The 26,146-nt window shown below is 38.2% G+C and overlaps 1 protein-coding gene across 19 annotated transcripts in view; it reads right to left on the bottom strand.

The window, feature by feature from the left end:
* Nucleotides 1-26,146, bottom strand: part of SYNJ1 (synaptojanin 1) — a 99,714-nt gene that overhangs the window by 24,471 nt on the left and 49,097 nt on the right. For 8 of the 19 annotated variants that reach the window (XM_016938467.4, XM_063803710.1, XM_016938473.4 and 5 more), the window contains 11 exons: nucleotides 25,405-25,570; nucleotides 23,090-23,113; nucleotides 20,092-20,283; nucleotides 17,078-17,162; nucleotides 13,246-13,386; nucleotides 12,756-12,948; nucleotides 11,726-11,884; nucleotides 4,523-4,679; nucleotides 3,807-3,924; nucleotides 3,491-3,706; nucleotides 76-154 (listed from right to left, as the gene is read on the bottom strand). In XM_016938467.4, coding sequence (XP_016793956.3) covers nucleotides 76-154; nucleotides 3,491-3,706; nucleotides 3,807-3,924; nucleotides 4,523-4,679; nucleotides 11,726-11,884; nucleotides 12,756-12,948; nucleotides 13,246-13,386; nucleotides 17,078-17,162; nucleotides 20,092-20,283; nucleotides 23,090-23,113; nucleotides 25,405-25,570 — 1,530 coding nt within the window. The remainder of the gene's footprint in view (nucleotides 1-75; nucleotides 155-3,490; nucleotides 3,707-3,806; nucleotides 3,925-4,522; nucleotides 4,680-11,725; nucleotides 11,885-12,755; nucleotides 12,949-13,245; nucleotides 13,387-17,077; nucleotides 17,163-20,091; nucleotides 20,284-23,089; nucleotides 23,114-25,404; nucleotides 25,571-26,146) is intronic. The other 11 variants (XM_016938468.4, XM_009453288.5, XM_016938464.4 and 8 more) reach the window with 3 other exon arrangements.

Raw genomic sequence — 26,146 nt, forward strand, 5'->3', positions numbered from 1 at the left:
ATGTCTATAAAAATATCATACCATCTTCAGACATTTAATTTCAGAATGGTTTAGAATCAACAAATGCTACCTTACCTCTTTACCATTTAGGCTCAGAACATTCAAGGCAGAGCTTCCCTCCAAAAATGTAACCCACATTTTATCTTCTACAAATCTTTAAGAAAAACAATAAAAAACCATAATTAATACCATAGACATAACAAGCTCAGTGACTACTCCCATGATTATTGATCATTAACAAGGGCCACAAGAGGCCAGGAAGTAAAAAGTAAAGGAGGGAGCGCAGGTAGGGCTGGTGGTGACCTGGAGAGGGCACTCTTCCCCTAAAAACACTCTAACTCCAATTTCAAATACTATGTTAATGGAACAGCCACAAGAAATGAGTCTGTGCACCTCCATTTGTGATCACTGCTAATCCAGTCCCATCCAATCCTCCATTTCATTGACAAGGCAAAAAGGGACAGAGGTTAAGTGACTTGTTCAAAGTGACTCCATAAGGAGAATAAGTTACAGGGCTGGGATCCAAGTCTCCTGACCCCACAACCCAGTACTATGTATTTTCACTGTCTCAGTGACTTCCCTGAAGAAAATTTCCTATGATCAAAAAAGATGAGAGTTGCCAGTGAAAGAAAACAAAACCAGACTGGCCCCAAGAAGCCTTAGATAAGTTATGCTCCTTGTATTTCGTCATTGACAAACATTTACTCTTTTGGGACTTCAATGGTCTTTGATAGGATTCCAAGTTTTTACTTTTGAAATAAAAAAACTATCAAGAGGAAAAAAAAATAAAAAGGACAGAAGAAGTTCTGAAGAGGGTCGCGGGTATATAATGAAGTTATTATTCAAAAAAGAACAAATTATGATGTTATCAATCTTATTACAGAAATAATTTGGTGAGTTAAACCACAAGTTCAGAAATCTTTACAGATTTTTCCACAATGAGAGGAAAACATGTATACACAAACACACACACACACACATACACACACACACACACAGTATCACTCTCCCCCTAACCCCCTACTTAAACTAGGATTCCAAAGTATGAATTATGAATATTAAGAGGAAAAGGCCAAAACAAAAGTGTGCATAAGTACTTCACCCTGGTAAAATCAAGGGCCTGGAGGGAACCGATTTCTACAATCCAGATATGACCAAGGCAACTGACTCAATTTCTTTGGCATAAAACTAAATTGCAGGATGCTATCCTTTGAAATACACAGGGAGACCATTCTTACCTAACTACACGAAGGTATCTTTTTCAGATTGTTGGCAATGGAGACTATCCCTCCTCCAAAGGTTATAATCACCACTGTAAGCATACATTTATGCTGCACCAGTCCCCTAAGACCCCAAACATTATTTGTTCTTTGATAGGTACCAACACTTTTGTCGTCCTGGGTTAGGGCTAATATCTTTGTCCTTATTCTCAATCAGCAATGTGCCCCTTACACATTTCTAACTTTAACGAGGGATTCTGGTTCTTATATCTATTGATTTATGTAAGTTCTTTTGGAAGCTATATTTTCTTCCTGCTTTCACTCACTACAGTAAAAGCTTCTAGACTCTTCCTTCAATTAATGTAAGCATCTATACGTATTTAAATTTATCCCATACACATTTCCAGGGAACCTCTTATTTAAAAATAAAGGGGTTCACAGGGTTTACTCACTCCTTAATGGCTGTCTTAATCTAGACTAAAAGGTAATAATCAGTTTCTTCTCACTACTTATAGAGATCCTCTCCTTGTTGACTTTCAGTGTTTGCTTTTTCTCTTCCAACTTAGTCATCTTGGGGTTTAACAACCAGAATATTCCAGGTTGGAGACACCCCATGGTTTTATAATGTTAGGTTAATGCCTTAGTTTCTTCCCAATACTTTTCCTAATGATGACAAACATTTGTGGGAAACCTTCTGGCTTCAATTTAACAAGTTCTTTAGAGGTTGGGTTATAAAGACAGGTCCCTTTCCTGTATCAGAGTCTTTCATCCCTTATACAGTTTGGATTCTTTGTAGCTCAGTGCAGTATTTTACATTTGCTCAGGAAGACATTTATCTGCTACTCTGCTGCCCACTCACACAGTCTACATGATGCTTCTGGTGGTTTGGCATTTCTGTACTTGGCAAAGTATACTGTCATCTGTACACTTGCAGATTTCACTGTGTACTTTCAAGAACCTTAAGATTTTTGAAATGTTTTGATTTGTTTAATTTGAAAGCTTTGGGATAGATCTTTGTCAAAAGATTTGAGGAAAGTCTAAACACAATTTCTTCTCCATTTGTTCATTTACTCTCTGAAAGGACTTGAGGTGTCTTTGATTTTCACTCTGTAGAAGCCATACCATCTTAATTCTGTGGACTACGCCCTTTAGGATCTGGGGGTGTCATTACACACAAGCTGACTTTCCCTACTAGATTACAAGCAGGAGTTGTATCTTCCATTTCTCCTCTGCTCTTCTACAGCAACTAGTGTAGAGATCTGCCCACCAAATATCTATCAAACATACCTAACTAAGCAAATGAATGGTATTTAAAGGGATTTAATGGTACCTCTTTCCCTATGAAATCCAAACACATGCACACATGCACATCATTCAGTCTCTCAAAACTGCTGTATAGTTGGAAGAGAACGTTTTTAAAACAAGGAAACAGGCATCTGGTTCTGCAAAAGGCAGATGGCTAGATCAATGAGGGAAACCAAGACTAGAAGGAATGACTCTTGACTAGTCATCACATCTCTGTTAGAAATTAAACATACTTAAAATTACTCAAATTTCTTTAACTGAGGTAGGGAGGGAGTCATTCTTATCTCTCCTTAAAAAAAAAATAGCAATCACAGCTTCATTTTGTTATAGGGTTTTGTTACATGTTCTATTGTATAGGAATCGTGAGAGTTCATATCTGAACTTGCACCTATTTTTGTTTTCAATTGTTCACATAAAGTTTCACTGTTTAGCTGGGTATGGTGGCTCACGCCTGTAATCCCAGCACTTTGTGGGGCTGAGCTGGGCAGATCGCTTAAGGCCAGGGGTTTGAGACCAGCCTGGGCAACATGGTGAAACCCTGCCTCTACAAAAACAAAACAAAACAAAACAAAACTTAGCCAGGTGTGGTGGTGTGCACTTGTAGACCCAGCTATTTGGGAGGCTGAGGTGGGAGAATTGCTTGAGCCTGGGTGGTTGGGGCTGCAGTGAGACATGAACACATGACTGCATTCCAGCCTGGGTGACTGGGTGAGACCCTGTCTTAAAAAAAAAGTTTCACTATTCATTTAAGCTTTCTAAGTTGAGAATTCAGTTATAAAACCTACAGAATAATATCCACAGTATGATCTTGCTTTAGTTTGGAAATAAAAATACTCATATACTAAACACTAAATAAGGTGGTATCTTTCTTTTTTAAAATTCTCTCCTTCCCCAAATAAGGTGATTTCTATATAGAAATGATTGTTTATGAATCACAAGCTACTTTTGCATAATAAACATCTTACCTTATAAGTATAACTTCACCAAAACTTGCAAACTGCTGCAGAAGCTCATCAATCAAGGCATCATCAAAAAAATTATTTTCTGGTAAAGAACTTTTGATTGAGACCAATACTGTACCATCTGGTGGACCCTGAACTGCAATTACTTCTTTATAAATGTTTTGCCTCTCTTCAGCTTCAACTTCAAATATATCTATATCAATCAGGGCAACGACAGGCCTTAAGGCATAAAGGAAGATAGATGTATTAGAAATGTTTTTAAAAGGGTGTATTTCAAACAAATTTCAAACACTATTAGAAAAACTGAGACTGCTTAAACCTGTGGTCAGAAGTCTTCAGCTCAGCTCTTCCATAGTGCAGCAAAGTGCCTGGAGTCCACGTGTACAGAATTTTGCTTTCATCTTGAAAACTAGCATTTAGAAGATCTAGATCTTCAGCTGCAGTCAGAAGAAATGAAAACACAAGAGAAGCTGTATGAGCAGGACAGATCGTGTAGAGCAAAGAGGCATTCTCCTTCCTTTCATGAGCTTCAGTGGTTTGAGGCTGGAATGCCAGAAACACTTGGTAATAGGCAGGCAGTCTAAATACCTTTAAATTCGAAAGGTTTTGGTAAAGTTATCATTTTATTCTTTATTTAGTAAAAATTAAGATCTGGCTTTATTTCCAAGATTACTTAAAGGACTGGGACTAAATGGTGTTTCATGAACAATTTAAGAGACAAGTGGCAGTTCAAAACATATGCAAACCACTAAAGTTAGCTTAAAAACCTAAATTAGCTTCAATTAAAAATTTCACAAAAATATTTCCTTGCTTCTCTTTACATGAAATTATATGAAAACAGGCTGAAAAATTAAATAAGTTATTATAAACAGATCTGATAATATTTCTAAAAATCTGACATATTTAAATTTTATTTATTCTATTCCAGTTAACGTTTCTTGAAAAACAATATTCTCCTCATTTGATATTATGTCATTCCCTGCTTCCTCATAAGTTTACATTAGTTCATTTAAATAAAGAAGCCCATTTCCCAACCTGATCTATCAAAAGGCCATTTCCTCCTTCTCCAAAGGACACGGTCTGTCCATGCAGGGGTGCGGCACTTTTCACTGGTGTCATAGTCGTCAGAAAACAAGTCATACTTATATGTCGGAGCAAAGGTTACCTTTCCTTCTAAAAATCCTCTAAAAATCTAAAATAAACATATACAAAGTAAGTTATTCCCAAACTGCAACAAGTTCTGTTTTCATTCAGACAGTCATCCATTAAATGTCTATTACATGCTGGATGCTCTCAGAAGAAATCTGTATGCGTCTGATGAACACTTCTAGCTGAATGGAACAAAGCTTAGAAAAATAACCTGAGACATAGCATTTTTCATACCCATAGGGACAGGAGACAGGGAAATTCTGGGCAGAAGTGGGTGGGTCCCCTTGCTGGGTCCCACCCTCAAGCCAAAAAGTCTGTTACCACAGCCCCAAATGAGAACTTATATCCCTGTTTTCCCGCTCGAATGTTGCTTTTTCCAAAACCACCCATGGCCTGCCTTGCCCCCAATCCTGTGCCCATAAAAACCCCAGGCTCAGCTGGCAGAGAGAGGAGAGGCAGCTGGATGTCAGAGAGAAGCAGCTTGACTTCAAAGGGACAGCTTGGCAGCATAGTTTTGGAGAGGAGTCTGGCCATGGGATGGCTGGATTTCAGGGGAAGATTATCTTATTGCTCTGTCCCCTTTTCAGCTCCCCTTCCTGCCAAGAGCCATTTTCATCGGCAATAAAATACCCCATATTTACCATCTTCAATTCGTTCATGTGACCTCATTCCTCCTGGACACCAGATAAGAACTCGGGTGCCATGAGTGTGGGAGCATAAGGCTGTCGCACTGACCCTCCACTAAGCTGTTAACACTTAAGCCATCTGCAGGCAGCAGAGCTACAACAGCACTGTAACACTTTCTGTGGGGCTTCAGGGGTTGGAGGCACCCTCCCCTAGACACTGCCACAGGCCTGGTACAAAGTTCGCTCTTGCCGGTGCCCAAAAGCGCTCACCCCAGCTCCTGCACTCACTCACCAGAACTCCCCCTCCTACAGGGGTGGAGTGCAGTGGGTCAAGTGAGCCGAGTTCGCCCCGCCAGTGCCCATGCACTCCAGTTCCCACCTGCGAAGCAGTCAGGGAAATATCCTGCTTCAATACCACTTGTTTGACATTTGATTAAACTAACTACATGAATAAGGGAATTCTGCCTGATCTTTGAGCTATATGAGACATTTGGAACTGTAAATGGGATTCTGGAAACATCTAGCCTGATATCTTATTCTCAATGAGGTGCTGAGGCCTGAAAAGGTAATGCGGTGCCCAAAGATTCAAGTCTGGTGATCACCAGGCACCATACCAGATGGCCACTGATCCTTTTACCTAAAAAAAAAAAAAATTTAATAAATTCTTCCCAAATTTTGTGGTCATAAGCTTTAAGAAGTGTTTCAAAAGTCAGATGACATAGAAACAAAAGAAAAGTCAATAACCACAGGACTTAACCCAAAAAAAAAACAGCCCTAAAGATGAAGATTCTAAACTATCACCAAGGAAAAAAAAGTTTATCCTTCTATTTGAAAGTGAATCTTATAGATACATAATATATTTTTCTTTATGGGAATTATTATGGGTTTTCTCTTTCCTATTTTTATTACTTTTAAGGGAGGATACCACCCCTCATATTGTCTGATGCCCAATTTCTGCCTCCAAAGAAAGAAGAAGTAAAAACTAAAAGGCAGAAATGGAAGCCACAAGCAGATAGCCCAGCACTGCGCCCTGGGCCTGGTGGTTAAAAATCAACCCCTGACCTAACTGTTTGTGTTACCTATAGATTTCAGGCCTGTATGGAAAAGCATCATGAAAATCCCTGTCCTGTTCCGTTCTGATTACTGGTGCATGCAGCCCCCAGTCACATACCCCCTGCTTGCTCAATTGATCATGACCCTATCACGCGGACCCCCTTGGAGTTGTAAGCCCTTAAAAGGGACAGGAATTGCTCACTCGGGGAGCTCAGTTTTTGGAGACGCAAGTCTGCCGATGCTCCCAGCTGAATAAAGCCCTTTCCTTCTACAACTCGGTGTCTGAGGGGTTCTTGTCTGAGGCTCGTCCTGCTACATTTCTTGGTTCCCCGACCGGGAAGTGAGGTGATTAACGGATGGTCGAGGCAGCCCCTTAGGTGGCTTAGGCCTGCCCTGTGGCACATCCCTGTGGGGGACTCCGGCCAGCTTGAGCAATGCGGATCCTGAGAGCACTCCCGGGTAGGTAATTGCCCCGGTCGAACGCCTCACCACAGCAGCGCATGGCAGGCCCCCATGAGTTAAAGGAAAAACTTATGTTGGCCCCAGCCCTAGGACTACCAGATTTGACAAACCCCTTTACACTCTATGTGTCAGAAAGATAAAAAATGGCAGTTGGAGTTTTAACCCAGACTGTGCGGCTCTGGCCAAGGCCAGTGGCCTATCTCTCAAAACAACTAGATGGGGTTTCCAAAGGCTGGCCCCCATGTCTAAGGGCCCTGGCAGCAATGGCCCTGTTAGCACAAGAAGCAGATAAACTAACCCTTGGGCAAAACCTGAATATAAAGGCCTTCCATACTGTGGTAACTTTGATGAATACCAAAGGACATCATTGGCTAACAAATGCTAGATTAACCAAGTACCAAAGCTTGCTATGTGAAAATCCCCGCATAACCACTGACGTCTGTAACACCCTAAATCCCGCCACCCTGCTCCCAGTATCAGAGAGCCCAGTCAAGCATAACTGTGTAGACGTGTTGGACTCAGTTTATTCTAGCAGACCTGACCTTCGGGACCAGCCATGGGCATCAGCAGACTGGGAGTTATACATGGACGGGAGCAACTTCATCAATCCACATGGAGAAAGATGTGCAGGATATGCGGTGGTAACTTTGAATGCTGTCATTGAAGCCAAACCATTGCCACAGGGCACTTCAGCCCAGAAGGCTGAGCTCACTGCTTTAACTCGGGCTCTAGAACTCAGTGAAGGTAAGACTGTAAACATCTACACTGACTCTTGATATGCCTTTCTAACCCTCCAAGTGCATGGAGCATTATATAAGGAAAAGGGCCTGTTAAACTCTAGGGGAAAGGACATAAAATATCAACAAGAAATTCTACAATTATTAGAGGCAGTGTGGAAACCTCAGAAGGTGGCAGTCATGCACTGCAGGGGACACCAGCGAGCCTCCACCTCAGTGGCCTTAGGAAACTCCCAAACTGACTCAGAAGCTCGAAAAGCAGCATCTACCCCTTACTGTGCATCAGTAGCAGCCCCCTTACTCCCTCAAACACCTGACCTGGTACCTACCTATTCTAAGGAAGAAAAAGACTTTTTCCACACAGAAGTGGGGCAAGTAATAAAAGAAGGATGGATCAGACTGCCACATGGGAAGGTAGCTGTGCCACAGTTGCTGAGAGCCACAGTCATACTGGCCATGCATGAAACCACTCATCTAGGTCAAGAGTCACTTGAAAAGTTGTTAGGCTGGTACTTCTACATCTCACACTTGCCAGCCCTTGACAAAGCAGTAGCACAATGGTGTGTTACTTGCTGACAACGCAATGTGAGGCAAGGCCCCACTGTTCCACCCAGCATACAAGCTTATGGAGCGGCTCCTTTTGAGGGTCTTCAGGTGGATTTCACAGAAATGCCAAAATGTGAAGGTAACAAGTATTTGCTGGTTCTTGTGTGTACTTACTCTGGGTGGGTGGAGGCTTATCCAACACAAACTAAAAAGGCCTACGAAGTAACACGTGTGCTTCTCCGAGATCTTATTCCTAGGTTTGGACTGCCCTTACGAATTGGCTCACATAACGGGCCGGTGTTTGTGGCTGACTCGGTACAGAAGACAGCAAAGGCATTAGGAATCACTTGGAAACTACATGCCGCCTACTGACCTCAGAGTTCTGGAAAGGTGGAGCGAATGAATCAGACTATCAAAAATAGTTTAGGGAAAGTATGTCAGGAAACAGGATTAAAATGGATACAGGCCCTTCCTATGGTATTGTTTAAAATTAGATGCATCCCTTCTAACAGGATACTCCCCTTATGAAATACTGTATCATAGGCCTCCTCCTATACTAGGGGGACTTCCAGGCACTCCCCGAGAGTTAGGTGAAATTGAGTTACAGTGACAGCTACGGGCTTTGGGAAAAATTACACAAACAATCTCAACTTGGGTAAATGAGAGGTATCCCGTCAGCTTATTCTCCCCAGTTCACCCTTTCTCTCCAAGTGATCGCATGTGGATCAAGGACTGGACCATAGCCCCTTTGTGGCCACAGTGGAAAAGACCTCACACCATCATCCTGACCACCCCCACGGCTGTAAAGGAGAAGGAATCCCAGCCTGGATCCACCACAGCCGTGTGAAACCTGCAGCTGCTGAAACTTGGGAGGCAAAACCGAGCCCAGACAACCCCTGAAAGTGACTCTGAGGAGGACGACAAGCCCTGCTCCAGTCACATCCGGAAGCTGACTGGTCTACGCACGGCCGAGGCATGAGGAGAATCATCGTGGGACTCATTTTCCTTATAATTTGGACTTGTATAGTAAAAACTTCCACTGATTTTCCCCGCATAGAGGATGATGCTCTCAGTGTATACATCAGGTTACTGAGGTAGGGTAACAAGTTAAAACAATCTTTCTGTTCTATAGTTACTATGAATGCCTAGGAACTTTAAAAGGAACATGTTTATATAATGACACTCAGTACGAGGTATGTAGCCCAGGAAACGACTGCCCAGATGTGTGTTATGATCCCTCTGAGCCTCCCAGGTCCACAGTTTTTGAAGTAAGATTAAGGACTGAAGACTGATGGGGACTTGTAAATGATACAAGTATTAGCCAAAACAGAAGAAAAAGGGGTGCCCAAATGCATAATCTTGAAATTTGATGCCTGTGCTGGCATTAAGAGCAATAAGTTAGGAAGGGGTGTGGCTTTTGATTGGGAAAAAGGCTATATGACCAAAAATAAGTATATTTGTCATGAATTAGGACTGTGTGGAAATCAATGTGGATACTGGTGTCATTTGGGCCACTTGGATAAAAAATGAAAAGGATCCAGTGCAGCTTCAGAAAGGAAAAAGTGGCCCTTCCTGTACTAAGGGACAATGTAACCCCTTAGAGCTAGTAATAACCAATCCCCTTGATCCTCGCTGGAAAAAAGGGGAGCGTGTGACCTTAGGAATCGATGGGGCTGGACTGGATCCTCGAGTAAATATCTTAGTTCGAGGAGAAGTTTACAAACTCTCTCCTGAGCCAGTGCTTCAAACTTTCTATGATGAACTAAATGTGCCAGTACCAGAAATTCCAGGAAAAACAAGAAATTTGTTTTTGCAATTAGCCAAGCATGTAGCCTAGTCTCTCAATGTCGCTTCACATTATGTATGTGGAGGAACTGTAATGGGAGATCAATGGCCACGAGAAGCCCGAGAATTAGTACCTACAGACCCAGTTCCTGATGAATTCCCAGCTCAAAAGAATCACCCTGATAATTTCTGGGTCCTAAAAACCTCAATTATTGGACAATATTGCATAGCTGGAGAAGGAAAAGAATTCACTCACCCCGTAGGATGACTTAGTTGTCTGGGACAGAAACTGTATAATGGTACCACAAAAAACAGTCACTTGGTGGAGTTCAAATCACACAGAAAGGAATCCATTTAGTAAATTCCCAAAGTTGCAAACCGTGTGGACCCATCCGGAGTCCCACCAGGACTGGACAGCCCCCACTGGATTATACTGTATATGTGGGCATAGAGCTTGTGCCAAATTACCCAACCAGTGGACAGGTAGTTGTGTTATTGGCACTATTAAACCATCTTTCTTCCTACTGCCCATAAAGACAGGCAAACTCCTGGGTTTCCCTGTCTATGCTGCCCGAGAAAAGAGAAGCATAGCTATAGGAAATTGGAAAGATGATGAATGGCCCCCTGAGAGAATCATACAATATTACAGACCTGCTACTTGGGCACAAGATGGCTCGTGGGGATACTGGACCCCCATTTACATGCTCAACCGAATCATACGGTTACAAGCTGTCTTAGAAATAATCACTAATAAAACTGGCAGAGCCTTGACTATCCTGCCCTGGCAAGAGTCTCAGATGAGAAATGCTATCTATCAAAATAGATTGGCTCTCGACTACTTGCTAGCAGCTGAAGGTGGGGGTCTGTGGGAAATTTAACCTTACTAATTGCTGTCTATACACAGATGATGAAGGGCAAGTAGTTGAAGACATAATTAGAGATATGACAAAACTGACACATGTGCCTGTGCAAGTGTGGCATGGATTTGATCCGGGGGCCATGTTTGAAAAATGGTTCCCAGTGCTAGGAGGATTTAAAACTCTTATAATAGGAGTTATAATAGTAATAGGAACCTGCTTACTGCTCCCTTGTTTGCTACTTGTACTTCTTCAAATGATAAAAAGCTTCATCACTACCTTAGCTCACCAAAATGCTTCAGCGCAAGTGTACCATATGAATCACTATCAATCTGTCTTGCAAGAAGACATGGGTAGTGAGGATGAAAGTGAGAACTCCCATTAATGAGTGAAGTTCTCAAAGGGGGGAATAAGGGAGGAGACCACCCCTCATATTGTCTTATGCCCAATTTCTGCCTCCAAAGAAAGAAGTGAAAACTAAAAGGCAGAAATGGAATCACAGGCAGATAGCCCAGCACTGTGCCCTGGGCCTGGTAGTTAAAAATCAACCCTTGACCTAACCGCTTGTGTTATCTATAGATTTCAGACATTGTATGGAAAAGCATCGTGAAAATCCCTGTCCTGTTCTGTTCCATTCTGATTACCAGTGCATGCAGCCCCCAGTCCCATACCCCCTGCTTGCTCAATCGATCACGACCCTCTCACATGGACTCCCTTAGAGTTGTAAGCCCTTAAAAGGGACAGGAATTGCTCACTCGGGGAGCTCAGTTTTTGGAGACGTGAGTCCGCTGCTGCTCCCAGCTGAATAAAGCCCTTTCCTTCTACAACTTGGTGTCTGAAGGGTTCTTGTCTGCAGCTCATCCTGCTACACTTTAAGGAAAGATAATTCTATTATCTGTTTACCTACAGATGCATATTTAAGTACAAAAAGACCCCAAGAAAATTTTAAAACATCTTGATTTAAAAAGGCATGTTTCACGACCCAAAATCTTAATGCAAGTATTTTCTCAAGTATAGATATACCTGTCCAGCATTTTTCTGATTGATAAGTTGATCTCCTGCTATAAGAGAATCCCAATTTTGCTGTCTTATGAGCTCTTTAACTTCTTCGTTAGGGAGATCGATTCGATAGTTGAAATCACCACACCAAAATACATAGTCATGGGAAAACAGCATCCTTCCCTGAAAGCAATGAGATAGAATTTTAAATTCAAAACAATCAATGTTCAAAAATGTTTTACAACTATTTCTTTGCCTGAGATATGCTTGTCTCCTCCCATGTCCTGTTTCTTTAACCCAACAGTAATAACACATGTGAAACGAAAATAAATCTCAGGACCCCAAAATCACTAAGCCCAGAGAAAAATCAAGCCAGGAACTATGACAGGTAAACCTGCCTCCCATTTTACTCCTAAATAAGATAGCTCCAAAGATAAGAAGCTACATAACTCCCTCACAATTTGCCCACAGGAAATTCCTTGTGGACAAAGTATAGACTGAACTCAAAGTCATCCCTCTGAGACTCACCTGAGACAAATGCACATCTGACTGCTTCCTCTGCCCTATTGTTTATGCAAAAATGCAGATTCACTGAGCCACACTAAATTGTGTATTCAGTGGAAGGCTGATCTAGGACTTAAAAGAATGCAACCTTTTGCGTCTTATCTACTTATAACCTGGAAGCCCCCACTTCGAGTTGTCCTGCCTTACCAGACCAAACCAGTGTACATCATACACATACTGACTGATGTCTCAGGTCTCCCTAAAATGTATAAAAGCAAACTGTACCCCCGACCACCTTGGGCACATGTCATTCTGAATTCTGGAGGCTACATCATGGCCACATCCTTAACCTTGGCAAAATAAACTTTCTAAATTGACTGAGCCCTGTCTCAGATATTTTGGGTTAATACACATGAAATATCTATTTAGGTGAATATTCTTAATGTTTCTAGGAACTATCTTAAATTTTCAAAAACACTGATGTAGAATTTGGGGCAAATTAAAATATATTTCAAAGCTTTATCTTCAAGAACAAGCAGCAAGAGCTTACCATAGGAAAACTCAATTTTCGTGCTATTTCTATAAAATCTTCATTTCTTTCTTTGACTTGTGACTGCCCTGCAGCAAAGTGGCTACAGACGAAGCAAAGGCTGGTTGTATGGAAGAGCATTCGGATTGCAACTGCTCCCTTATTTCCAGTTGCACCTCCCATTCCAGTCTTCACAGTATCAACTGCAACATCCCTTTGAAACAAAGAATTCTAAATCGCAGATTTGAAATTTCAAGAGTTCCATGTGCATAGGAAATGAGGAATATACATAATCATTTAAGTACACATGGTATGGTACTTTGAGGGCAAGCCTTTGAAATAGTACAGTGAAGCTATTGGTGAGTCTTTAATCAAAACCCCCAAAACCCCATTTTAAAACAAGAACTATGGATAGTTTTTGTTTGAAGAACTGAAACAATAAACATTCTAGGCTTTTTTCTTGTTATTTAATGGTAGGAAGTAGCCTTAGAGGAGTGTTCTGTTTACTGACCTGATAAAAGGAGCATGCTGTGGTCTGATAAAAACAAACAAACAGACGCCCACCAACTGTTCAGAAGCCAGCAGCACATACTTGTTGTCTCTGGAGATTGTCTTCTGAAGTTCTACAGCCCAGAGCTTCTGATTTGTTGTGCTACAAGAAAATATTAAAAAGAGAATTTTTTAAAAAGGTATTGACAATAGCCTATTTTATGACAATTGTCAATTATACCTTTATCTACCCAAATATCCTAAGACTCTGAAGGAAGCTTAGGCTGTTTTTGTTTCCTTTAAAAAGGAAAATCTACAATTTAGCCAAAAGAAAACCACATTTCCAAATCTAATCTATTACTTCTTTACAAAGAAAATATAAAGACATTAAATGGCTACTCACTGGGTGAGTAAATTCAAACTTATACATTTTACTTTTTCCTTAAGTATTCATTAAGATCACAGAGAAGTATAGAAGTATCTGTGGGAGATTGGTTTCAGGACCTCCCATGATACCAAAATCCAAGGATACTCAAGTCCCTTACATAAAATGGAGTAATACTTGCATATAACCCATGTAAATCTCTTGTATACTTTAAATCATCTCTAGATTACCTATAATACCTAATACAATGTAATTAGTTGTTATATTGTAATGTTTAGGGAATAATGATACAAAAAAGTCTGCAAGTAAAAAAGACAAAAAAAAAAAGTCTACACATGTTCAGTATAAACACAATTTTAAAAAATATTTAATATTTTGATGAGTTGAATCCAAAGATGTGAGACCCATGGATAAGGACAGCTAACTGTGCACATATATGTGACTACATGTGCTTCCAAATACATTTCCCCACTTTTCAAAATTTTTCTAAATTATAACTAATGTCTTTTTAAAAAATCTTGCTATGGGAAATTAGAAGACATAATCATTAAATAAACCACCATATACCCATTTCAAAATTACCAACATTTTGCCAATCTATTTTTTCCATCCTCTTCACCTTATCACATTTAAACATTAATAATTCCTTAATATCATCTAATAGTTTATACTTAAAGTTCCCCATTTATTAAAAAAAAATCTTCTAACAGTTGGTTTGTTTCTTTTTTAAAAAGGGTCCAAACAAGGTCTACATATTGCATTTGCTTGTCATGTCTCCTAATCTCTCTTTTTTTCTTGAGATGGGGTCTCACTCTGTCACCCAGGGCTGGAGTGCTGTGGCAGGATGTCGGTTCACTGCAACCTCTGCCTGAGCTCAAGCGATCCTCCCACCTCAGCCTCGCAAGTAGCTGAAACTCATTCCTCATCTTCTCAATGAACCTTATCTTGATCATTCATTTGAGACTTCCAACACTTCCCTGTGTCCCTATAGTTGATCCCCTTTTCCTTTCTTTTCCATTGCACTTTTCTAACATGCTGTATAATTTACTTATTGTTGTTATTGTTCACTGTCTGTTTCTTCCCACTAGAATACGAAGTCCATGAAGATAGGGATTTTTGTCTGTTTGATTCATCGGAGGTACTTAGAGTGGTACTCAGTAGGTACTGCTTAAATAAATGAATAAATATTCACCACTTTATTAAAGAAGTATATGTGTGTGTGTGTGCATGTGTGTATATATATATACATATACATATTTGAGACAGAGTCTTGCTCTGTCACTCAGGCTGGAGTGCGGTGGTGCGATCTCCACTCACTGCAACCTCCGTCTCCCGGGTTCAAGCGATTCTCCCTGCCTCAGCCTCCTGAGTAGCTGGGATTACAGGCACGGGGCACCACGTCCAGCTAATATTTTTGTATTTTTAGTAGAGATAGGGTTTCACTATGTTGGCCAGGCTGGTCTCAAACTCCTGACCTCAAGTGATCCACCTGCCTTGGCCTCCCAAAGCACTGGGATTACAGGCATGAGCCACCACACCCAGCCTAAAGAATTTGATTAAACCTAGCCTAAAGAAGAATTTGATTAAACTCTATTTAGACAAACAATTGATCCATGCACTTAGTACTAGGAACCCTCAGAGTTATAGTCTAGTTTAGGACCTGAATATATTTTTCAGGAAACATAATCAAACAACAAAATGGGTGAAGTTGATTTCTTTCCAATTTTCCTGATGTGAATTGTTTTTCATTTTGCCTAATAAAATATTTGTCACTTGCAAGATTGATGACTATTTCAGCCTACAATTTTCTCCTAAAAATCTTTAAAAATGTCATAAAAGATGGGAAACTGCTGAAATTTAAAAGCAAGCATACTTTGTTAAAATAAAACACTGAAGTTTTAAGCCTCACTCATATAATTTGTATTTATAATATGGATTCAGAACAGTGTTCCCAAAGTGTGATCTGTAGACATCTTTGAGGGTTCCCAAAGCCCATGGGGTCACAACTATTTTCATCATACTATTAAGACATCTTTCACTGTGTTGACTAACATTTGCACTGATGGTGCAAAAGCAACAATGGGTAAAAGTGCTGGTGCTTTCACTCGAATTCAGGCACCAAACTATACTAGTCATCATTACAATCCCCACTGCCATATACTTGCAGGAAAAAAAAAATGCCACTTTGCCTAAGAATGTCCTTGATGAAGCAACAGACATTATTAATTTTATTAAAGCTCAACCCAGGTCACATCTTTTTAATATTCTGTGTGATACACAGGAAATACATACAAAGCACTTGTGTTGCATACTGACTTATGATCTGTAACTCAAAAAAAGAAAATGCTTTAAATTGTGAGTCAAACTGCCACTTTTTTTTTGGAATACAATTTTTCCTTAAAAGAACTAATGACAGACGGTGGTTATTCAGATTTAGGTTATGTGGCATTTTTTTCAACTAAGCCTGTCTCTTTAAGAAAAACAACCAAGAGCATTTGTTTTCAATGGAAAAACTTGAGTTTTCAGGCAAAAATTAGTATTCTGGAAAACTTGTATCTGCTACCATGATCCTTACAGCTTCCCAACAATTATTTTCTGATGCAGTTACCAATGATGGTAATTAACCAATATGATGCTTTGATATTATATAATGAAATGTGTTAAAATTTGGAAGTGCTACATAACTTAGGGAACCCAAGTGACCAATACATGATGTTACAAAATCATGCAAAGGTAAAAGATGAATTTTAGATAGATAATAGAGCAGAAAAAGTTTCTCAATATGGTTTCAGATTCCATTTTGCAACTAACCTTTAAGACACTACCATTTGGTGTAGTGTCTTATCCACACACTACACCAAGATAATACTTCTCTGTTATCTATACTACAGCAGAGAATAAATGATCTGTTTTGGTGTAGTATCAGAGAAGAAATTATCTAGAAAGGTTATTAAAATATTTCCTTTTCAAACTACATAGTTATGTGATTTTTCTTCATATACTTCAATCAAAACAACATACTGCAGCAGACTGACACAGAAGTAGATGTAAGAATCTGGCTGTCTTAAACTAGACATTAAAGAGATTTGGAAAACTACAAGACAGTGCCACCCTTCTCAGTAAATTTTTTGTTTTGAAAAAGTTATTTTTCAAAAAATTTATTTTAAGTTAGCATGTAATAGGTTTATTATTGTTTTTAAGTGAATTAAATGTTTTTAAATTTTCATTTTTAATTTCTAATAAACAAAGATATAAACAACATTAGCAGAAGTTATTTAACATTCTCAATATTTTTAAGTGTGCAGAGAGATCCTCAGACCCAAAAGTATGAGAAATGCTCTTTTACAGTTTTACGAGCACCCTTCCATTTATTATTTCAAACTATCCTTGCAACAATTACTTAATTATCTGTCCTCCATAGTTTCCCTCAACTGGCAAATTTTTCAGTGGATTAATGTGGCTAGCTTACCTTGCACTCACAATGTTTCCAGCATTCAATTCTACCATTTCTTCAAAACCAATTGCAAATATATCAGTTGGCTTACTTCTTTTATCTAAAATTAAGCATCCAAGAAATACTTTTAAATATAGCCTCAGGCAAATGGCAACCCCATCCAACACAACATAACACCAGGTCTCATAAAGACTGATTTCTGTGTTTTGAGTTTAACCAAATTCATATTAAAGGCAAACACTCTTGAGTGGAATGAAATTATTAAAATTTACTTTCTATTAGGGTGTCCTAAGTTTGCTTCTTTAAGACGGTTATCCTTGAAGATTCTTAAGCCCTTTCAGAATTCACTTTGAAAAAACTCTTGCTAAAGTTTTTACCAGGGACAGCACAGAAACAAATCATTTCTCAAATCAAAATCTCACATAAAACTGGAGAGAGAAATTATTCAGAAAAGGCACAAAGAATAAAGTGACTGAGAAACTACCTCAAATTGCTGGTAACAGTTGGGAGGAATTTTTCACATTCAAATTTGAAAAACATAATCTTGATCTTTTTGCTATTTTCTGGGTGAAAGAAATCCAGGAAAACTAGGAGAGATCCAGAAAGTAAGACACATCACTCTGTCTAGCTGCTGGCACTCTGGAAACTACAAGGACTAACGGAGAACAGAGCTGCCTGAGAAAGCAGCCCAGGGAGACTTCGGGTGCCCCAAGTTTCTAGAAATGAGGACAAATAGCTAGAAAGAGCCTATATGGCCAGATGCTACAGCCCCTGCCTGTAATGCCAAACACTTTGGAAGGCTGCGGTGAGAGGATCACTTGAAGCCAGGAGTTTGAGACCAGCCTGGGCAACATAGTGAGACCCCCATCACTACAAAAAAATAAAAATAAAAAAATTAGCTTAGCATGGTGGCATGCCTGTAGTCCTAGCTATTCAGAAGGCTGAGGAGGGAGGATCTCTTGAGCCCAGGAGTTTGAGGTTATCGTGACCTATGATATGGAGACTGCACCCCTGCCTGGGCAACAGAGAAAGACCCTGTCTCAAAAAGAAAAAAAAAAGAAGAGCCTATAAATAGTCTGAACTAACACTGAAATTAAAAAAAAATTATTGACTGCTATTATGTGCAAGTCTCATGCATACATCATCTTATTTAATCTGCCACAAAAACATCTTCTAAGAAAGATTATTTTTATCTTTTATTTACAAACAGGAAGCTTGCCCAAGTTCACACATAAAATGCAGCCTGGCATACACACTCTAAAGCCAAACTGCCTGAGTTCAAATCCTCGCTTTGCCACTACTGCACAAACATGGGCAGGTTCCTTCCCTTTCTATGTCTCAGTTTCCTCATCTGTAAAATTGGAATAATGGTGTCTATGAAATAATAGGTCAGCTCTGAGGATTAAATGAACACATGTAAAGTACATAGAATTATAGTGTTAGCTGTTATTTTATTATCATTACTATCACAACTTCAAGTTAGGTTCAATTAAGTAAGAAAGGGCATTTTAGGCCAGGTGCAGTGCCTCACGCTTGTAATCACAACACTTTGGGAAGCCGAGGCGGGTGGATCACCTGAGGTCAGGAGTTTGAGACCAGCTTGGCCAACATGGTGAAACCCCATCTCTACTAAAAATACAAAAAATTAGCCGGGCATGGTGGCAGATGTCTGTAATCCCAGCTACTCAGGAGGCTGAGGCAGGAGAATCGTTTGAACTCGGGAGGTAGAGGTTGCAGTGAGCCGAGATCCTGCCACTACACTCCAGCCTGGGCAACAAGAGCTAAACTCAATCTCAAAAAAAAAAAAAAGAAAAGAAAGAAAGGTATTTTAATAAAAAGTTTGGGGAGAATCCCAGGGTTTAAGATGAAACTGATGAAAAATAACTAAAAAAGAAAAATTTTATCTCACACCATTTCCTATACACATCACCCTCACATATAAAACTTGGTAATTATATACTATTTTAAAAAGGAATTAAAGTTAATTTTTAAAAAGAAGAAAATTAAGTTCATGATTCTAATCAAAATCTTTTTCTTTCTTTCTTTCTTTTTGTTTTTTTGTTTTTTTGAGAAAGAGTTTCACTCTTGTCACCCAGGCTGGATGCAGTGGCGGGATCTCTGCTCACTGCAACCTCTACCTCCTGGATTCAAACATTTCTCCTGCCTCAGCCTCCCGAGTAGCTGGGATTACAGGCGCACACCACCACACCCGGCTAATTTTTTTATTTTTAGTAGAGACGGAGTTTCACCATGTTGGCGAGGCTGATCTCAAACTCCTGTCCTCAGGTGATCCACCTGCCTCGGCCTCCCAAAGTGCTGGGATTACAGGCGTGAGCCACCGCGCCCAGCCCAAAACCTTAATAAAAGTATCCTCTGCTCAATGTTTGGTTCTGGCTATTTATTAACAGTTTGGTGCAGAGAACCCAAACTGAATGCCAACAAAGTTTTTCAAGGATAAACCAGTGCTCTTAAGTTATTACATAAGTACCAATAAATATCACAAGTTTTATAAGGCTGCTCAAGACCCACTCTGACATTTCTTATCTTAGTAACTAAATAGAGGATTAAGAATTGAAAAATGGGACATAGCAGGTTTGAAAAATAAAACTCAAGCGGGCAATTATATTTTAATTATGTAATTTTAATTAAAATTAATAAATGATCAATGTTAAATGGACATAATCTTGGTTTATGTCCATTTAAAATAAAAACAAAACTAGATTTTCTTATATGTGTGGTTGCCTTCAAAGAAATCTATGTGTGAATTCCTACTTCCTGAGAATCAATTATGGAAAAAAGATTTTTTTGTTTTACCATCATATATTTTTATGAAGTAGAAAATAATGGTCTAGAAATTTTAAAAAGCTGAGATTTTAATAGATGTGATCTTTAAAGATGTTGGTCTTCAAATGTATAGCTCCAAGTTTCTTTCATCAATTAATGCATCCTCTGAAGTGCTATATTTGTTTTCTAGATCAATACAACACAGTCAGGATTTATTAACTAAATCCATATTATAAAAAGCCAACCTTGAAACTCCTGGATGCCAGCTAACTTGGGTGCATCAAGAAGCCAGTCAGTGAGTGTCTGATTCTTAAAAGCTATGCTGCGAAATTGCTTCCCACCATTCACATTCCAGGTTCCGACACATACTCGAATTTTCTTGGGCTTTGAATATTTGTAGAAATTCTCACACATGCTCTTTAGTACTTTAGAAGATGCTAATCAAGAGAAGACACAATAGAATTTTAGCTGCATCAAACCATTTATAAAAATTGATTTTCATAACTGAGATACGATGTCCGCTGGAAAGCACAATTATTATCATAAGCACAAACAAGCAAAAGATACAGGCACAGGCACAAAAAAAGATCAGCCTTCAATGCAAAGCCTGGTATGAGGCAATTAACCAACACATCTTTAAAAAAAAAAAAAAGTCAACATTAAATACAATAGCCAAAGTAAAAAAAAAAAATACTACACATACAGAATTATTGCAGCAACATGCAGAACAAATAGTTCTGTTTCAATGAAATGGTACATTAATGTACAAATCCAATGAACTATACATTTTTAGGAATATAGCAATTAACTGTCTACAATTTTCATTAAGAGTCTGGTAAAAATATAAATTTTATCTTTCTCCAAACAAAAACATTTAAGAACATTTACATTTAAGATTGTAGCTACTGACAGGCAGCTTGATGAATAATGGCTCCTTGAGAAAAATACAAGCTGATATTTCTGAAAATGAAATCACTACTAAATGCTTCCCATCTCACTCAGAGTGGAAGCCAAAGTGCTTAAACAATGGTCCACAAGGCCCTCAACAATTTGTCTTGTTTTTCCACCCTCATCTTCCACTCTCCCTGGTGCACTCACTGCTCAGACACTGGCCTTCCTGCTGTTTCAAAAACATATGAGGCCTGCTTCCACCACAGGGCCTTTGCACTGGCTGTGCCCACAGCCTGCAACACTCTTCCCGCACATCCTTCAAGTCTTTACTTTCCAATGAGGCCTTCTCTGACCACTTTATTTAAACTGCACTCTGCCCTTAACTTTCCATTATCCCCTCCCTGCTTTATTTTTCTCTATAGCATTTATCACATTTATAAACTATGTATTTTATTTATTTATCCTGTAACTGTCTCCCCTCATGAGAATGGAAAATCCATGAGGGCAGACATGTTAGTCTGTTTTCTTTATGGGAATACTCCTAGTAACTAAAAGACTACCTGGTACGCAGTAAGTGCTCAATAAATAATTGTTAAATGAATGAATGTTCAATACATTTTGAATCCTCAATCTCTCCCGTTTTTTTTTTTTTTTTTTTTTTGGTCTACAACCCATCTTTTCCCTTTCTAAACCACATTCTATCTTGGTTAAATTCTCAGCATAGAACCTTAAAAGCACCTCAACCTAAAAATCTGTACTTCATTGGTAGCTAACCGGTAACAGGAAAAGGACATCAAAACTACTTTCACCTTTTACCACATGATCTTATTTTATTATGATATTCTCTTATGATACCAAGATATAGCAGTCTTATGAGGAAATGAGAGTGAAAAAGGCGAGTGATGTCTTAGTATTCTTGTAAAGATAATTTTGACCTGTGGAACTGCTGATTTAGATAAGTATATCCCCATTGTTTCCAGGGGCAGATATGCAGATTTCTCACCACCTAGCTGTTTGCTTTGATTGCTTGTATAGAGGTGTCTGGGTGGTAATGAAAGCAGATTACTTGTCTGGCCTGTTGGTATGGTTAATTCAAAGCTGACTGTACCTAGATAAAAATAATTCTCTACGATTATGGTTTAACATTGCTCTTAAAAATTGAAGTCACTGCTTGTTACCAATGCGAACATAGCGTCTATAATCCATTCTATATCAACACACAAGTTCTATAATAATTACACGGCTTAAAATATTCAGCAAGACAATGAACTGTGTGAATAAAAACGTACTGCCTCACTGTATGAACTAATAAAGTCAAGTCAGTTTTTAAATGAAATAAAAAGGTAAAAAATAGTCCTAGTTTATTCTTAACTGGTGGCACCTTAATGTGCTTAAAGAAACAGAGAGTCAAAAAAAAAAATAAAATAAAAAATTTTAAAAAAGAAATGAGTCTATGCTCAAACAACAGATGTCCATCCCTAAATACCATACTATTTCAGAAAATGGTGTTCATTATATAACTCAAAAATATATCTAGGTGCTCCCTTCCTCTACCCTTCTCGAGAAAATAATCAACAGCTTCTCAAAACATTCAGAACAATAACTAAGCCAAACAATTCTTAAGTGATAGCAAATCCTTTTCAACTAAATTTCTGGCAAGAGTTAAGCTTTCATTCCTTTTGCCACAGATTCATGTTTAAAGACAAGATCATAAACCTTGCCCAGAGAATGAAGACGTGAGATTCCTAGGAATAAATAGGCAAGAAAAATAATAAATAGTCTTTAGGTCTCACACACTTAACTATTCTTTGTTAGAAATCTTGGCACTTTTTAAAATTAAAAGATTTCAGATCATATTTTAGTGCAAGTCTATAGTTTTGAAACTATTTCATTCACAATAAGGAAATGCAACAATGGCTTCTTAAATATTATATGTGAGAAACACTGTTGAGTAGTCGTAAATATCACGGATGGCACTCAGAAATTAATTCAAAGTAGTTACATCTGGATTTTTTTCCATCAGCCTATTAAGAGTAAGGCATAACACTAATAATATTTGTTCAATGAAATGTAAAAGTGAAATTAAAACTAGCTGAATTATCTTTAACTGGAATTAAGCAATTGCTACAGGAAGACAAAGAGCACTGCACATTTTCTTCAGAATGAAGTACTTAATTTTCTCAAGCTTGAAATTCTTTTCTCAGATTAAAACAAGATATCAATTTATCCTGTTAGGATCTGATGGCAAAATGAGAAAGTTTCCAATATATGGCTTTATTTGTTTACAATATCGACTTCAGAAAAAACAAGAAAAAATTGCTTTTATTTATAGATTGATTTTCTATACTGTACCTGACTGTAATGTCTGTTCAGAAACTATGGATGCAACAAGAAGAAAACAAAGAATCATTAGTAAAAACAAGTTACAATTAAAATGTAGAGTATAGTGACAAAACATTTTGAGAAGACCTCACTTAAGTCAATTTGATGACTTAATTTTTTTCTGATAGCTATAGAACACCAAATGTTACAAATAAACGACAATGATTGATACAAACCTTCTGCACCTAAGAAGAATCCTACAGTGACTCAGTGATATCCACCGTTTCACCATCAGAAGCTCCTAGGCCTGCGCTTCTAGCTGCTCCTGTGTGTATGTTATGCATGCATGCGCACATGTTTGAGAATATTATGAATATAAATATGAAAACCTAAGAAGATGGAGGATGTTGAAGATATGGAAGATACTGCCCTAATACACACCTTTTAGTATTCCTTCTGGGACTTAGCAGTTGATAAGTATAATCACTTCAGCTATAACAAGAAAAATGCATTCTAAAAACATCACCATGCTATGCAAATTTTGGAAATTCCCACAGCCACAGGGCTTATGGGAAAAATGGGGTTGGGGTACCACATTCAAAAACTTCAACAATGACACATCAAAAAAGATAGGAACCTCATAAAAATAGTAGCAAGACATTAAACATGTTAAATGGTTATGAAATGCATGAATATAACCATTAATAAGGCACTTCATCTTGAATGAAGTTGGCTTGTAGAAATGGGCATCAGGCAGAGTGCAGCTTGTAATATGAATAATGGAGAAAGGGATATCTGAAATTCAATGAAAAGTTGAAAGAACAGATGTGAATGGGTATGGCTCATAACACACATAGTGAACTGAGGCAGGGGAAGATGTTTGAGGTGTGTGTGCGTATGTGTATGTGTGTTTTATATGTTGTACATATTTCTAGCCATCTTAGTTCTGCTGGGTGCACTTTTCTGCATTTACCTAGTGTTGCTTCCCAGCAAAATCACGCATAAGCTCATGCAAAATTGGCCTTATGCTCAAACAGTTCCCTAATATATCATATTGGAACAAATTCCCATTCTCAGAACAAGCGTTACAGCAGAACTGACTGTACTTTTTTTTAAAGGTATGATTTTACTTATAGTAAAATGCGCAGGAAACTAAAAACACTAATGCTGAAGTTTGAGGATTACATAGGTCCCTTGTTTCTCCTCTTCTTTCCTTCAACCACTTACTTTCAATTGTTGCTTATTAATGCCTCCACATCAATGTAGGCACAGGTGGAAAGAGGTGACAAAACACAAATCAGTCAAGTCTCTACTTTTGGAAGCCAGGAAGAAAGCCTGAAGTTGAAAGTAGTAGCTAAGATCAGACATTTTTTGGAGTTTTAGTAGGTCTAAGTTCCCTAGCCCACTTACAGGTCCCTGAGGAACTGTCCGTAATTAACTACCTTTAGGCACCATGCAGAATTCTGAAATAATCCATAACCTATTTGACCAAGTAATTACCCAAGAATACATTACTTGATGCAGAAACAATTTTCTCCCACTTGAACAGGAAACATTAAAAAGTTTGGTTTAGGGCTAACAGAAAAAAAATTTCTTTTTCAGAGTGCTAAAAAGTTAAAATGGAAAAAATTTATTTTTTCAATTATACCTCAATACATTTTAGAGAAAGAAAAGGTAAGTCTAATCTATTAAGTTCTACAATGAATGTTGAGTTTTCCCGTCATGCTACTTTTATGTGCTCACTGATAGGAGAAGTTTTTTTTTAAAAGGCACAGTGGAAGGTGAAAACCTATTCTGAAGGTCATATATTTATTTCAAATATTAAAATTGGTAATAGCAGTTAGTGCCCAATAATTAGCACTACTTTAAATTATTAATATGATTTAATGCTTATTCAAACAATAGCAATTAAAAGTTAAGACCAAGTTACAGAAACTTTTGGGATAGTGATTTAAAAAATAACCAATATAGGCATTAGTTTTCCCAGTAAAGCATTTTTCTGCATAATTAGATTATTAAATGCTGTATTACAAGTACTAGCTGAATATTCTATGAAATACTGCCTTGTACAAAGTTAACAATGCTTAATTATTTACCCCCTCAATCATAATCTATAGAAGAAACCATGCATGGGCCTCAGTTTACAGCTTAGTAATACCACTGATTGTACAAATATTTTAAAACAGACAAACTTCCCTTGGAGAATGTAATTTTCAAAAATTACCTTTACAGAAATCCCTTCAAAAACTATTTTAACCAACTAAAAATTCTGTGTAAATAAGTTTACATTTACCTCTTGGACCTTTAGGAATATAAATAACAAATAAAATATAAAGTGCACATACCACGCAAACTTCCAGTAGTTAAAAGTGCTCGAGCTTTGTCAGCTAAATCACTATTCAGAGTATTTCCCAGTAGCAAAACATCAATGGCCTCTTGCTTGGAGCTGTCAAAGAAGTTATTCTGAATTGTTCGGGTAACAGAACGAGCACCATCTTTTAACTTTCCAGCCTGTTAAGAAAGGAGCGCAGATTTTCATTTTAAATATTACTGATTTTACTCATTAGGTTTTTTGAAATTTTAAATCAGTTTTATACGATTTTAGTATAAAAAAGGACCTAATTGTTCTATTTTGAATATATAGTCATGACAATTAAAATGCCTCCAACATGTCACTGTTTCCTTTCTTCTTTTGGATTAAAGCTCTGCACAAAGAAATGAAAAAGCTCAGTGCTACAACCTCATCCAGTAATTACATCTAGGGCAACAAATGTTTAAAATTGCTTATTACAAAGGAAATAAACTGAAGTGAACTTATTTAAAACAAGAAAATTCCTTCTTACAAGGTAATTTGTAAACTTGGGGATAAAATGGGTAAGGAGAAATGGGAGATAAAAGAAGATACATTGAGCTTAACTGCCCCTAGAAAAACTTCAAATTACTTTGGTAGTAGAAAAAGAAAATGGAAATTGCTCCCAAATAGCTTACATGAGTTAAAATGAAAACTAAACCTAAGAATGAAGGTCTAGTCTCAAAAGAAATTTACAAGTACAGTTCATAAACGAATATTACATGTAAACTACAGTT

The sequence above is a fragment of the Pan troglodytes genome, chromosome 22 (assembly GCF_028858775.2).
Source record: "Pan troglodytes isolate AG18354 chromosome 22, NHGRI_mPanTro3-v2.0_pri, whole genome shotgun sequence".
Lineage (NCBI taxonomy): Eukaryota > Metazoa > Chordata > Mammalia > Primates > Hominidae > Pan > Pan troglodytes.